Below are 17,165 nucleotides of genomic sequence, written 5' to 3' on the forward strand. Positions count from 1 at the left end.
CTGTGACAGGAAAAAACATGCTTTTTTGAAAAACAGCGCCATCTGTTGGATGTAAAAGCAACAGGCGCTATTGTTTCTCTATCTACACAGACAGACTGACCCACAGCAACGTATAGCTAGTATAACGTAAAATAATAAGGAAAGTACCAAAAAAAAAAAAAATAGGCACAAAATATCCATACCAATTATTGTTGGATGTAAAAACTGTTTGTTACCCTTAAAAATAGGTAACTTAACTTACCAGGATGAAAACTGGAAAAATTTGTTTCTGCAGAGTCATAAAATTTTACACTTTTCAAATATAGAATAAAAATAATCTTGTCAAATCGCTTGTCCAGAGGTACAAAGATTCCTTTTATAACTTCATTATTTTCGCATCACACAACAGTCAAAACCACAGGCCAAGATAAAAATAGATGTGTCCTAACCCAAAATCTGAGCATCATTTCGATGAGCTGGAGGCAAACCACGTGACAATCATTTTGGCACCAGATGGGTTCTAGCACTTCTTGAATAAACCACGATTTCAGGTGTATTCGAACCGTTGTCAAGAGCTCGTTGAATAACCAGACTCTGCGCAGCAAAGCACACTAAAATTACTATCAAACTATCTTAAAGACAGAACACAAAAAACAAAAATTGGGAATAATTATAGTTCAGAGACACAGATAAAAAACGGAGTTCCGCAGGGAATTGTTCTTGGCCCGATTTTATTGTTAATTTATATTAATGATTTATCTAATTTTGTAATCCCTGGTAAAATTGTTTCTTACGCCGATGACACGGCAATAATAGTGGATGGTAATAATTGGACAGAAACTTTTTCGAAAGCAACTGTATGTATTTTACTTGTTTCAAAATGGTTAAAATACAACAAACTTGTCTTAAATACAGCAAAACATTTTACTTACCTTTTTATAAAAACATAACAAACAAACCAAAAGACAACCTTAAAATTAGAATCCATAATACAACTTGCAATCAAGAAATGTGCTTCCTGTGCAACGAACTCGCTAATGTCAAAAATATAAAATATTTAGGAGTATCAATAGATATTAATCTTAATTGGAAATCACATATTAATCAAACCACTTCTAAACTAAGATATCTTACCTACATATTTTATAGACTCAAGGAAATTTTAAACGCTGAAAAATTGAAAATTTTCTACTTCTCCCTGGTGCAATCTGCAATCACTTATGGCATAATAGGATGGGGTGGTGCACCTGATACATTTATTAAGCCTCTACAAATAATTCAAAAACACATAATTAAAGTCATATATGTATAACAAAAATAAAACACGACCTATTATACAAGGAATCTAAATTATTTAACATTCGTAAATTATTTTAATTACAAACTATGAAATATTTATTTAAAAACAAAAATAATTTCAAAATAAATGAAAACAGAATGAGCAAAAGAACAAATAATATATTTTACACCCCCCAAACCAATACTAAATTAATGCAGACACATAGCAGTTTCATTGGTCCTCGTACATTTAACCTTTTACCACTACAAACTAAAATGATAAATAAAAAGATAGAATATATTAAAGAGGTAAAATTATGGCTAAATGAGGCAGATATTGAAACGCTTTTACTATAAATTTATTAATCCTTTCTACAACTCACTTGCTGAAACTTTATAAACTATTGTACATAATGTTTTCTCTTTACTTTTTATAATAACTATAAACAAAAAAAAAACTTTTCTACTAATGTATATTATACTTAGGTACTTGAAATATAGTAATCGTTTTATATTACCCACACTCAGTCAGTGCCTTAGTGGGTTTTCATTTCTTGTGTATACTATTTGGTATTGTATATTATGTTATTATATACTATCTATTAATATGTATAATATGTGTAAAGAAATGAAAATAAATAAAGTAAAGTTTGCCAAAAACGTAACGGTTGGTAGCGCAGTCCATTGTGGTTTTCTGCGCAGGATCTTATGAGTCTTTTAAACTATTAAATAGAGTTGTGTAGTACAAAGTTGAGTGAGGGGAGTAAATTATTACACATTTGTAAAAGTGTCACAAATACTGTAACCAAATATTCGATTTTGGAAACAAGGCGAACTTTTTCGCCTGATATGGTATTCTCAAGTATTTTTTTTTACGATGCAAGCAATACGCCTACCATTGTAAAATGGACTATTAATTCATCAATTCAATGGCGCAATTGGCGCAATGCATCGATTCAATGGCGCCTATAAAACTCACACACAACCTCTTTACATTTCGCAAAAACTAATAATTAAAATAATATTAAAGAAATCATTTTTATATTCATCTGAACTCATTTTCAAAGAATTTAAAGTCAGAAAATTAAATACTCTTTTCCTGTATCACTCAACCTTACAAGTTTACAAAGATGATATCCTAAACAAAACCGTACCATTCAAAACACAGCAAATCTCTGGCAAAAATACATGTTACCAATTCCGATTTGTAAAAAAACTTTGGGTCAACAAAACTACAAATACTTAGGAACAAATTTCTTCAATAAATTGCCAGAAAATATAAGATCACTTAATGATAGATTCAAAGAATTCAAAACACAATTAAAAAATATACTGAAAACCTAAACTAAATTACATAAATAAAAGAAAAAGAAAAAAAAAAAAAATCTAAGAAACTAAACAAATAATACCTCATCCCATACACACAAGCAATTGCTTATTATGGGAGAACATTTAAAAATAATAATCATATCATAATATCTTTTTTCTTATTACTAGTGAAATATATATGTATATCACACATTGTAAAAAAATTTCTTGAATAAACATAATTTAAAAAAAAAAAAAAAATCAGCAGAAGTCTAAATAGTGATGGTACAATGTGATTTGTCTGTAAACTGTCAGATTCATTTATTGATAAATCAGTGAAAAGGAATCATACATGTCACCTCCACGCTCCGCGCACTTAGTGTGTTCCTTCACCTTATGGGCCCGTCTATGGTTTTTTAATCTGAAGTCAAAACACATTTTTTATAAGGTTTAGTGTAAATGTTTAAACCTTTTTTATTAAATTTATGTATTTATGCAGGAAAGATCAGTACCATTTTTGTCTTGATTAAAACATGTCTAGTGATAATATATTTTTATACTTTCAGTTATTGAACTAATGTAGATAGATGTGTTTGAAAGTTGGTAGTTGGTTAATGCCCCCTATTGTTCCCATATTTCAGGGTGCCTTTTAAACCTGGATGCCGGAGATATAAAGTACACAAAGAACGGTGTAGATCTGGGAGTCGCATTCAGACTAAATCCTCAGCAGAAGAAGGATACCTACTTCCCTGCCGTGGTGCTGAAGAACGCTGAGATGTCATTTAACTTCGGCGCAACTCCGTTCAAGGTATAAATCTATGAAAATTGTCAATTTTGGAGAATACATATACAGAAAAGTGGGACACGGTTAATGGGCGCATTTTATTTTAAATAAGATGACAATTTGAAACAACTATTTCAGTAATGGAAAATAATTAATTTTATTTCTTCATATGAAGCGGTTACTTTGTGATGTGACATTATAATTTAAAATTAAACAATAACTTTGTAAACATCACTTATAGTATAGAGTAGAATACATCTTAGCCTTTGAAATAATCGAGTATTTTTTAGATAAGTATTTTTATAAGCCCAGAAAAAAATAATGTATAGGCCTATGAAAACTGCTTTGAAGTTCAAAATCTCCTACTTACAAACCCATTTTCGGTTATGATTTTATTGTATAATGTGTCAAATTAAGTTATTTATAAAATGGTGGTAAAAAAATTAAATATTTATGCCTGAACATCCACAAAATAAAATAAAAGGCACTTTTTTGCCATGTTTTTTTCTTGCATAAATCAAAACAGGCGGATGGTGTTAAGCGGGAATTTAAACCTTATCGCCATCTACGTAAGGGGTTTTATTGATAGCGGCTCGATTTAAAATATTACACGACGTAGTGCATCGCCTTAAAAAATATATTTCTAGAAAGTGCATTATCTTGCAGTCGAAAGGTCGGAAGACGCATTGCTTTTTACCTTTTGTTGGTCTGCACGGTGTAAAATTGCCTTCCAGCAAGTTCGTCCCAACGATGGTGAGCTTTTGAAGATCTTTATTTTTCAAACACAAATTTGAGGCAGATAGATTTATTTTAGCTAATGGCTCTCAAGGACTTATCATTAATTTAATCAGCTATGTAAATATCAAAATATGTATAAACTATTTTCAAAAAATGCACTACTCAATTTTAAAGAAAAATATGAGTACCTTGCTGAACAACACACCTACACTACAAGGAAATCCTAAAAATCTTCTTAACATTCCAAAATTAAATACATCTTTCGGCCAGAAAAACCACTATTTCCATGCTATAAAATTATATAATGCCCTTCCTATTGAAATTAAAAACACCATGGATATAGAAAAGTTTAAAAAAGACATCAAATTATCTCTAACTAAACATGAAGATGAGGAAATCATTAAATTAATGTTAAGTTAAGTAACCCCCACGCAACCTATAGACAACAAACATAAATACTTTCTGCTTAATTTATTTTATATTTTGTGGGAAACAACAAATTAGAAGATGAGGAAATCATGATCAACACAAATACAACAACCTACAGTCCGCATCGGAACAGGAATACCCAGTGAGGAGGACTGAGAACAAACTACATCACTTTATATTTTTATTTTACTTAATATTGTATCTTTTTTACTTTACTTTATATTGCCGTTAAATAAAAAAATTAAAAAAAAAACATTATAGATAACTTCAAGGTGACAAATAGAATAGTGGATGCATGGAACAAACTTCCACAACATGTCATCGATGCTACTAATATAAACCAATTTAAACCTCGACTGGATTCCTATTTGGAGAGAAGAAAGGATTAATATTAAATTAAATTTAAAACAACTCAATTACTATTAAACTTATCGTGAAATCAGATGAGTGCATCAGCAGAATGCTGTCTGCTCATTAAGTAATAATAATAACTGCACACAGCATATAAAGCTACGCAAATAAATAATTTATAAATTTTAGAAATTAGAAAACATATAAATAAAAATGCAGACTTAATTAATAAGCAAAAAAATTTATAAACCCACTTTTAATAATTTTCCCACTAAACTGGTCTTTTCCGTCTTTGTAATTCCCAATTCTGAAAAACTCCGCCCACTCTTACCCCTCCCCACTTCTTCCACTGTTTAATTATAATCTATATTTAGTTTTTGACTTTAGTATATACTTGCTCCTGATGAGGTGAACTTTGTTCATGAAACATGTAGAGGTTATACACGGTGTCCAGAAACTCGTAGTACAAGCGGGAAACTGGAGATCTACACCACATGGGGAACCCAAATAATCATAAAGTTTTTTGATTTAAGCCAATGTTAGACATATTTAAAATTAGTTAATGTACTTTATACAAATAAATAAATTATTAAAAAAATAATATTAAGCTTGTTTGCGTTGGTTCGAGCACTACTGTATCTTAAGTTCCTTGACTAATCGTATTTTTGAAAACTATCGTGCGTCTCTTTCCTTCATATGTTAATAGAACCCAACATACTAGAGAAAGCTATATTTTGCGATTATGTCAGAGATAGGTATGAATATTAGAAGAACAGATGTTTTAACCCTGCAGAGCAGAAATATTTTATGATTTCACCGGGTTAAATGAAGGGTGATTTCAAAATAATGCTTTAAATCCGGGTTTCTTTATTTATTTTACTTTTAAATAGTTTTAATTATTTGGGTACTTTGATCTTCAGTAATAATTTATAAGAATTTGATCAAAAAAAAATCAACTTCTGACTCGATTTACTCGAAAACGAAAGCTCAAATCAAAAAAAAATATACTACAAAATCGACTCCAAATGTGATGTAGATTCACCAGTTTCCCGCTTGTACTGCGAGTTTCCGGACACCGTGTATATATTAAAGTGATGTAAACAGTTAGTTAGTTATTTGTGTTTTAATATAATAAATAATGACATCACAAAGTGAAAAGCTTTCAGAAGAAATTTTCTTCGAAAAATTAATAATAATAACAGCTATTTAAAATGGATAATTTGATGTCTTTTCTTAACTAACATAACTAAAATAATAATGACTACCAAATAAACAATCGATTTTAATTTTAACGGAATAACTTTAAAAATACATTATTTTCCATATCCAGAATAACTTCCTTCTAATTACCGATGCAAAGGTTTTTTTTTTTAAAGCATGCATATTAAACGTATCCCACTTTTCTGTATAATTAACATGAATTTATACATAAAAATTGGAATTTTGCAAACATTCATTTTTTCACACACAAATATTGAGTGAAAATTCACAAATTAATACAATAAGGAAGTTGAGTGAAAAATATTTTGACTTATAAAAAATATGTTCATGTAGATCAAAAAATATCGATTCTAAATATATAAATATATTTCTATATTATTATTCTTAGAATTAGTTAAACGTTCTTGAAAAAGCATTCAATAGCAATAGACTGTATACGCTCCACGATTGGTCGAAAGAATTCTGTCGTCACATGTGTCGTGACTTGTACGTACAACGGAACACCTATGGTGCATCTCTTTCTATTACATGAGAGATGGTCGATTTAGATGAGAGAGGTGTATAGGCCAAAAGTTTATTTGGGTTTGTCAAATATATGTACGTATTTGTTATTATTATTATATGAAATGGATTTCTAAAGATACATATTCGTATAGTGCTTTATAATAATATGTTGTTTATTGCATAACTCAGATGTTTTTATTATTATACATGTCACATAGCATGTGATACACTTCAGGCCGCCGGCCGCTCAGAAAAGTCTCACAGTGAACTGGGCTGTAAACCGTTATTTTACTTTTGGTCTTTACTTTTCTGCGCGGTGGTCCTGAATTCGCGCGGGGAACGTCAACAAGTAGCGACGGCGATACCGTACAAGTACCGTATCGGGCGTGAAAAGCAAATATTCTAACTTAAAATATTAATTTAACTATGAAATCTTAATCAATTTTCTTTTTTTTTTAATAACATCAATTATAATAGACGGTTAACATTGGTAAAAAAATTACTGGAATTCCTTGTTGAAGAATTAAATTTTTTTCCATACATAATGCTTAAGCGACGTGGTTTTCACAGTTCTAATGACGTCACACTACACCCCGCCTGTTACCGCTCGGATTCCGCTCGTTTTGGCGGGCTTAATAAAATTTAAACTTTGAGAATTAATTTAACTATGAAAACAAACTTTAAAAAAAAAAAAAAAAATACCAGTATTTAAGTTTGAATGCGAACATTGATAAAAAAAAATAAAAAAATGGACTCAACTTCCTTATTTCACAATTATTTCAACATGTCAATTAATTCAATCAAATGAATGCCCTTTGCAAGTAGTTCACCTCACTTGACCTGATTTGATTTTATTTTGTACCTTAAATAATACTCCTGGCATACTAAAATATATTTTATTCACTTGGCAAGGAAAAATAGTGTATTGTAATATTTTTCTAGCTTGTCATTTCGTCATTTGAAAACATATTTATTTTGTCTGTGAAAAAGTGTGTCACGAATTCCGTGTCGAATATCATAATTCCGATTTTCAAAAGTATAAATGATACTATATTTCTGCACAGGAAACCCTCATATTATGACTTGTTTTCATTAGAACGCTTATTTAGCTGGAAAATATAATTTTCTTATAAAGGAAAAAAATATTTCTCTAAATATAAGTAGTTATCCTGGAGAAACTGCATAGGAAAGATATAAACATTTTTTATAATTTACAAAAACATTATTTTGCAGAAAATCAGCTGGCACACTGTGGGCAGCTTGTCATTTTAGCTTATGTATTGCAAGGGTTAACTTAGTTATTTCAAACAAACTAATATTTTAATCTATTTTTAAATTAAGCATAGTTGTATCGAACGTCATCAGCATCATCAATATAAAATGTACATCAATTATAAAAAACACAACAAAATGCCATCATATTTACCACTGTCGAAAACTATTTAAAACCTTCCATAAAACTAATGTTGATAAACCTGCCTTACATATAGGTAACTCATGTTTAAAAACCTGCCCTGCCGTTTAACGGTAAATTTTATCGCTCGGACCTAAAAGGCAGTTGTCTCGCTTCAACTCAAGCAACCATCTTACTCTGGCTAGGCAGCCGCTGATTGGCTAAGCACAAAACCTGCTTGAGCGGCCCACGTGTATCCAAGAGATTTGTAAAAAATACAAATTTGCAAGCCCTTCCTGTAATAATAGGAAACAATGTTAACTAAATAATTATATACAAAGATACTTATATGTTAATTAAATAAGCTCGAATAGAAATAAAATATGTTACACGTAAGATAATTATGTAATCAGCGAAACTCTGAAAATGTTACAGAGATTTGACCACTTGTCTTGTAGAATATGTCTTATTATAACTAAATAAACAATATTGCGACGATGTGGTTTTGGCAGGGCGACAGAGGCAGATAAGGTCTAATATTATAAAATATTTCTATATTTCTGAGATAAACAGATTTAATCCTACAAACGTGGCGAGCTTCATAGCAAGAAAAAAGCAAGCTCGTTACGGGAATTTCATAATACAATCAAGGGTCGGAGGCGCGGTCCTATAGAATCTTATAAAGGCGCCGCAAAAACCGGTCCCTTCACCATTCTGCCATAAGCCCTGGACCGAGCAACATCTACCGCTGTCCGCTCTGCCTGACCCGCTTCGCTACCTGAGACCAACACGCTGTGTTTGATTTCAACCCGGTTCCCCCCCCCCCCCGTTCCACTTCCGCTGTAACCTGCAACTGCCTGCTGCTGAGCTCCCTGCTCACCGACAAGCCAACAACGCCCCGACGTCGTGGCGCCTCTGCCTCGGGCTTCACTGAGCCTTCCCAACAGCCAGCCTCGGAGAGGGGATCTGCCATTGCCTACTGAACCAGCCAGCGCCCCGCAGAGCCGTTACCGACTGAGCCTGGAGGGATACAAGAAGTTGCACCCGCAATAAAAACCAACCGCTTTTATAAAAGCGTTCTTTTCAATATGCAAATTACAAATGTCGAATATATCGTCTTTCTCAAGACGCATTTATTTATGCAAACATACAAGAGTCGATATTCCCTGGATCGAGGGGATTGAACATTGCCGACTGAGCCAGCCCGCCTGCCAGCCAGCCCGCCAGCGACACCCGGAGAGCCTTCCCTCCAGCGTGCGGTCCTGCTCACTGGCCCCGATGTCACAGAGCCGTTACTGACTGACCTTGGACGAATACAAGGAGTTTTACCCACAATAAAAACCAACCGCTTTTATAAAGGCGTTCCTTTCAATATGCAAATTACAAATGTCGAATATATCGTCTTTTTCAAGACGCATTCGTTTATGCAAACATATTACAATGGTCGATATTCCCTGCATTTTTATGGTATTTTAAATAACTCTGTAACGGTTCAAATGAAATACCTCAAGTGTTTTATTTGAATCATTACAAAGGACAAAGGTAAATGTGTGCCGGTGCTTATATTTTATAGTTTTTTCTTGTACAGGAGAACACGTCCCGTACAATAGTGATTGGTTCCTACACAAGTAACTTGGTAAATATTTCCCCAGCACGGCCCGCCCGCTGGCTACGTGGGAGTGAGCGAAGCCAGCCCCGACTGCACGAGGGCCAACTCCACTTCGGGAGGAGCCAACTCAGCCTCTTCCAAGCCTGTTTCTAACGCCCCGCAAGCCATCATCATTGAGGTAAAGACATCCATTGGTATTTGTATTATTTTATATCACCCTGGTGAAGACTATTCAGAATCAAAACATTGCTTAAATGGTATTAGCCGTATTTGGTGACCAGATCTGACTAGGCAAGGTACATACCAACCTTGCTGTCTCCATCCTCTTACCACTCCCTTTATCCTCACTACATAGCAATCAGCTGTTATGGATATTAGTGAGGCGAAACGAGATAGAGCTATATAGTTCATACATATAGCATTATTCCTATCTGCCTACACCGAACCCTCGTAAACCCTTGCTTGGTGTGGCCATCCCAAAGAATTTGATTATAAAAAGTACTTGACTTTAAAAAATACAACAGGGTTAAATGTGTTCCTTTCAGTAAATTTAATAAAAATTTCATGATAATTCTTATTTCCATACCGATGCCTTAGGGCCCGTTCCCACTTCCGTTTTAAAAACGGAGGCGGGTCCCGTTTTAAAAACGGATGCCCTAGCGGCTGTAGTGGATGTATGGAGCTGTTCACACTTGTCCAACACGATTTTAAAACGGATCCGGCATTTTTTGTCGGAAGGATCTCCAGCGCAGCGTGTCCGTTTTAAAATCGTGTCAGAACTCGCTCGCTCATAGTTTTGTATGGAGCTGTTCACACTTGTCGCCTAGTCGTTCTGGCAGAGTCCCCGCCACACCCCGACCCCTCCCCGCCCGCTCCCAGTCGCAAGGAAGCAGGCACGCTGCGTGCTTGTATTTGGTTATTTTGTTAAGTAAATAAATTAAAACATATTTTTTATCCTAGCAATCTAGCTCGCTAAAAACTCACGGACAAAATTTATTTTTTAGTTTTAAACTTTACTTATTTCTCTTTATTTTAAAGCTTAAATGAGCTGCACGATACACGGAAGAGCGCATTAGTTTGATAAACACATAATAAAAAAATATTTGATTTGTAATTGTTTTCTTACCTTAAAAATATCGATAGCCTTTCTTCAGGAAGAATGCACTCTCTTTAAATTTTGTATTTTGATGCGTTAAGCTCTCTGAAATTCGTTCCAGTAGATGGTTAAAGGAAGTGATAGACATTCTAAAATAATTAAAGAACTTTAGTTAATCACTTCTCTGGAAAGTTCCTATAGAAAATCTTTCACTCAAAATTTTCTATTAATTTTTTTCCTTCTTTTTAATAAGTACCACATGATAACAAGAGCTTCATCATCATCCATTGCGCACGATCGTCTACTGAAGAATTAGCAAATAAAATGTTTTGGTTGAATTGACATTTATTTGTTTTCGTAGAGTATGATCCGATTTTAAAACGGATCCGTTTTTAAAACGGAGGTGTGAACAGGGCCGTAGAGCATCCGTTTTTAAAACGGGACCCGCCTCCGATTTGAAAACGGAAGTGGGAACGGGCCCTAAGGAAAATATTTGGTTTGCACATTCAATATTTTCAAAGAAGAAATAATATTTTGGCGCAGTACTTAATTGTCAAAAAATCATACATTTCCGCTTAACACGTGATTCAATGGTGGCTGTCAAATATTGCGCCCAAACTGGACTAAAATCGATGTCAAATATAGAACAAGACCTATTTTCTTTACCGAATCCATTTGAAAAAATGACCTGTGTGGAATCTGTACAAAAAAACGTATTGTGTAAAACGCTCATAGGAACATGATTCCCGTGAAGGTGGACTCTATAATATTTTACACCGCTGGTTGTAAGTACTGATCTGTCTTCGCCCGGCGACACTTTGGATTTTGTAAATAATCAACTCTGATTACGCAAAGATGCATAATAACGTAACGACCAGAGATGTGCAAAATGGGTACCCAAAACCATTTGAAATGCCAAATGGAAATGGGTCAAAACATTTCCATTTGAAAATGCAAAATGCAAAATGGTTTTTAGAAAAGCATTTCAAATGCAAAATGCAAAATACCTATTTTCAAAATGCATTGAAAATGCAAAATGGTTTCTCAGGTTAAACAATTAAAATAATTATAGAATTTTTAAACAATTTTGTCATTTAATAATAGACATCAATGTAGAACAAACATATTACATGATGGTAAATACAAAAACACCACGACTACAGATTATGAAACCACAAAAAATTTGCGCGGGACTAATGTTGCCAACGTAAAAACATAGAAACTGCTATCTAACATTTAATATTACAGCGTCATGGCCCCATGTTCAGTATTTGAATCAGTATTTTTTGTAATGGTATCACTCAATTGCCAGGGCTCCTACCAGGGAGCAACTTGACAAATGTAAATTATCTTTCATAGCGAGGTTGAGGACCGACTGATATTTGGGGCTTATGAAAAAAAGATGAGTGGAGATAATAGGAAGAATGTTGCAAAAAAGCATTTAAAATGGAAAATGCATTGAGAAAAGCATTTAAAATGCAAAATGCAAAATGGTTTTTAAAAAAGCATTTAAAATGCAAAATGGAAAATACCCATTTTGCATTTTGCATTTCCATTTGAAATGGATTTATTTGAAATAAAGCACATCTCTGGTAACGACTAACCGTTAGTATGACCTTTTTTCTGATGCACCTACACGTTTACGTCACTTTTTGTGGCTAAAACAGACGACCTCTTGCTTCGACATTCGCTCACTTACTGACCATAAATACTCACTATATACTCATACTCACTAGATCGAAAACTTCGGGCTTTTTGTAACAAACAAATTGGTCCTAATATAGACAGTAAAATTTCCATTCGGTGCCTACTTATTATACTATAAACCAATGAAAAACTCTGAAAATTTATTCCATAGACTTTCAGAGTTTTTCATTGGTGGATATAGTTAGGAAATCATATGACGTCACAATATTTCAGTTCCAATTTTTGATTGGAGTTATACCACCCTGTTACTGACTGGAAATTATTTGAAAAGCTCTTTATACTATTAAAATACTGTTTTTATTTATTTAAGAAATGTGCCTTTTAAAATAATCTTACTAATAAATGGTTTAGACATTGTTTATCTTATAACAATGAGTATTTTTATTATTCCTATGTATTTAGAGTTGAAGGATGTAATCGAACTTTAAGCCAGGTATGGTTTGAGATTTTCACGGCCAAAAGTATCAGAGTGATTCGTTTTTGGGGTATTATGCCGTGTTGCGCTACCTCCTTCTTTAGCCAACGTTTCGGACAGCATTGCAGTGTCCTTCATCAGGGCAGATGTTTAAGGTTGTGGTGAAATGTGTGCTTATTTATTTATTTATTTATTTGAGGAACATAAAAAGTCTTAATAATACAATATACATAAGAGGATAACAAAAAAACAGACCAATTATTAATGTTCACAGATATATATTCAGAAACATAAAACTAACCTGTAAACGATAAACCTATAATATGCCTACCATAAACAGCAATAAATAAAAGTTATTATAACTATACTTAAATATACTTGGGTTGGAACGGGAAAGGGGAGGAGAGGGATAAGGAAAAGTTGCCACGCAAGTAATATTAAAATATTAGGTACAATCAATTTAACAGTCGTTAATATGAGTTAGAATGTGATACAATGAAATTCTGTAGTGATAGTAACTAGCAGTGAATATGTCAGCATGAGTGTCTATATTTGCAAATTTATTATTATAGTAGTTACATGTCCTTTGCATAAATTCATTTTGGTTGGAATTGGTATTGCATCTATCAATGTAGAAAAGGGTATTTTGTCTGCTGTATCGAATTGGCGCATGGAAATTTATTTTGTTCAGCAACTCCCGGCAGTCAACTTTTGAGTTAATAATTTTATACAAGAGCATCTGATCAGCGACAATCCTCCTTTCGAGTAGTTTCGTGATTCGAAAATGTTTCTCGATTTCGTCGTAAGAGTTGTATATGTTAAATGATTTAAAATTGAGGAATTTGAGAAATCGTTCCTGAACTATTTCTAACCTGTTAACATAAACAATATAGCACGGGTTCCAAACCGGTGAACAGTACTCCAGGTGAGGACGAACATGTGAATTGTAGAGAGTCAGATATGTCTTAGTATTTTTGAAAAATTTGCATGTTCTCAGTACAAAACCTAGACTTTTTGATGCTTTGGTGACAATGTTATCAACGTGTTTATCAAAGGTAAGTTTAGAGTCCAAGAAAACCCCGAGATCACGCACATAGTCTTTATTTGTTAAAATCGATCCAGAAATGGTGTAATCATGCAGTATTTTCACACGGTTACGTGTGAATGTGACTTTGCAACATTTGGAAATATTGATAAAAAGCTTATTTCTGAGACAGTAATCCGTCAGTCGATCAAGATCTGCTTGTAAACGCGCAGAACAGTCCGGGGAGCTTATAGGAAGGTATATCTTCATATCATCAGCAAATAGTAAAATTTGAGCGTTGTGAAAACGTAATATCATTAATATAGATAGAGAAAAGCAAAGGACCCAAAATGGACCCCTGAGGCACACCGGAAGTAATGATTTTCCAGACGGAGGAAAATCCACCGAGGCAGCCAAGAGGCAGACAAGAAGTTTGTAAAAGTTAGAAGATTAGTAGCAACAGAGCGACCTGCAAAGAATCCATGCTGAAATTCGTTGATCGAATTCTGTACCACAGAGAATAACTGGTCATAGACTATGTTTTCGAACACCTTTGAAAAAATGCAAAGCTTGGAAATGGGTCTATAATTATCTGCTTCACACTTAGTTCCCGATTTATGAATTGGTGTGATGTAGGCTCTTTTCCATATATCTGGAAATGTACCAGTCTTGATCGATATATTAAACAGTATTGATAGCGGGAGTGACAAATGATTTGCGCACTCGGTAATGAACAGTGGTGGGATACCATCCGGCCCAGCTCCCTTGCTAGAATCGAGCCGTTTTAAATATTTAGACACGAGGTCAGCATCGATAAAAACTGATCCCTTCGCACAAACCTGCTTAACTACAGAGTCATCGCAGGAAATCCCCAGAGGGTCAGCCGGTTCGTAGACAGAATGAAAATAATCTGCAAATAAATCACAGACTGCCTGTCCACCCTCGGCTGTTACATCCTTAAGATTTAATACGCTAGGAATAGATGCTGATAGTTTTTTCGATTTAACATATGACCAGAATGCCTTGGGATCTTTGGCGATATTCTCTTAAGCATTATTAATTAAGTCTTCGTGACACTTCTTTGCCATTTTTTTCTGTCTGGTGCGTAGCCTTGAAAAAGTAATGTAATCGGAAGGGTTCTTGTAGGTTGTATATAGTCTGTGAAATTTCTGCTTTTCACGAATAAGTTTTATTAATGATGAGCTATACCACGGGGGGTAGGAATATTTACCAGTACGCCTCAATGGAACCTTATCAGCGATCAAATTATTAATAATATTGTAAAAATGCGATACTGCAGGATTGACGGAATCGGTAAGGTTAAGTGCGTTCCAATCTTCTTGTGCCAGGCTATCTCTTATGTCATCATAATTAGCCTTGTGGAATGAGGGCCGTTTAATTGAGTTTTCCTTTATGACCGGGGGTTCAACGAACTCAGCAGTGATAATGATGGATTTATGATGAGCATCCTCAGGAACCAACGGATCGTTCGCGGGAGCTACGCGTACCAAAAAATTACAGAGAACGAGATCAAGAATTCTTCCTAATGTATTTTGAATACCATTATATTGGTGGAGGTTACAGTAATTAATATTGTCGATAAATGTTGAGCTTATTGTAGAAGTGTAGTTGCTAGGAATCAGGTTAACCTCACCCACACGAAGAGTCCAGGTAATATCGGGTAGGTTAAAGTCTCCCATGATAAGAAACTTGCCATCTGGTTGGTTCAAAAGCTTAATACCTAGATCATTCGAGAAGGTGGTGATTCGAGCATTGAAGTTGAAACTTTTTGACAGGTAGGTATGAACGTTAGTGAATCCTGTTGCACGTGGGATGCGAAGAGTAACCCATATTTCCTCATCCGTAGAACACCATGAGTAATTACAAATTGCATTGAGTTCCTTTTTGACAGCCAGGAGCACACCACCACCCATAGTTACACCTTCGATACTTCTGTCGCGTCGGAATACGTTGTATTTTGAGTCAAAAAGCTCACCATCTGAAATAGTATCTGTAAGCCAAGTCTCTGTTATGCCGATAACATCATAATCACCGCTCGTAACACTACGAAGAAATGTGTCAGTTTTAGTTCTCAGTCCACGTACGTTCTGATGAAAAACACTTAAAGGCAGTGACTCTTTTTCAGTTGAGTGTCAATTACAGGGATATGCAGAGAATGCGTGAACAGAATGTGAGGTATAATTATCTGCAGAAAATAAAATAGTAGTAATATCTCTAAGTAATTGTTCGTTACGAAAAGGAGTGGATGCCATAGAGGCATAAATACGTTGTAACATAAATGTGCACTTGGAAATGAACGCTTAATGAGCCCTTTGCACATCAGTATTACAGAATCCCGAGTAAAATTATCGAGTGACATTTGAAATATGACAAGTACATAATAATATGATGAGTACAGAAAGTGAGAATATCTTGCAGTTGACAGGAGTTGTGAACAGGATGATATAATAAGGTAATGTTGTGAGAGTATAATAAATATAATAGTAATGCAGTCGCAACATGAGAGGGAGGGTAGCGGGCGTGTGGAGGGAGAGGGAGGGTAGCGGGCGTGTGGAGGGAGAGGGAGGGTAGCGGGCGTGTGGAGGGAGAGGGAGGGTAGCGGGCGTGTGGAGGGAGAGGGAGGGTAGCGGGCGTGTGGAGGGAGAGGGAGGGTAGCGTGCGTGTGGAGGGAGAGGGAGGATAGCAGGCGTGTGGAGGGAGAGGGAGGGTAGCGGGCGTGTGGAGGGAGAGGGAGGGTAGCGGGCGTGTGGAGGGGGAGGGAGGATAGCGGGCGTGTGGAGGGGGAGGGAGGATAGCGGGCGTGTGTAGGGAGAGGGAGGGTAGTGGGCGTGTGGAGGGAGAGGGAGGGTAGCGGGCGTGTGGAGGGGGAGGGAGGATAGCGGGCGTGTGGAGGGAGAGGGAGGGTAGCGGGCGTGTGGAGGGGGAGGGAGGATAGCGGGCGTGTGGAGGGAGAGGGAGGGTAGCGGGCGTGTGGAGGGGGAGGGAGGATAGCGGGCGTGTGGAGGGGGAGGGAGGATAGCGGGCGTGTGGAGGGAGAGGGAGGGTAGCGGGCGTGTGGAGGGGGAGGGAGGATAGCGGGCGTGTGGAGGGAGAGGGAGGATAGCGGGCGTGTGGAGGGAGAGGGAGGGTAGCGGGCGTCTGGAGGGAGAGGGAGGGTAGCGGGCGTGTGGAGGGGGAGGGAGGATAGCGGGCGTGTGGAGGGAGAGGGAGGGTAGCGGGCGTGTGGAGGGGGAGGGAGGATAGCGGGCGTGTGGAGGGGGAGGGAGGATAGCGGGCGTGTGGAGGGAGAGGGAGGGTAGCGGGCGTGT

At 35.8% G+C, this 17,165-nt stretch overlaps 1 protein-coding gene across 1 annotated transcript in view; it reads left to right on the forward strand.

Annotated features, from left to right (window-relative positions):
* Positions 1–17,165, forward strand: part of Ddx1 (ATP-dependent RNA helicase Ddx1) — a 28,615-nt gene that overhangs the window by 1,688 nt on the left and 9,762 nt on the right. The window contains exons 3-4 of the mRNA XM_089645472.1: positions 3,207–3,373; positions 9,638–9,772. Of these exons, the coding sequence (XP_089501598.1) occupies positions 3,207–3,373; positions 9,638–9,772 (302 nt within the window). The remainder of the gene's footprint in view (positions 1–3,206; positions 3,374–9,637; positions 9,773–17,165) is intronic.

This window comes from Hesperophylax consimilis, chromosome 22, assembly GCF_061612785.1.
Source record: "Hesperophylax consimilis isolate HC1 chromosome 22, BYU_Hcon_1.0, whole genome shotgun sequence".
Lineage (NCBI taxonomy): Eukaryota > Metazoa > Arthropoda > Insecta > Trichoptera > Limnephilidae > Hesperophylax > Hesperophylax consimilis.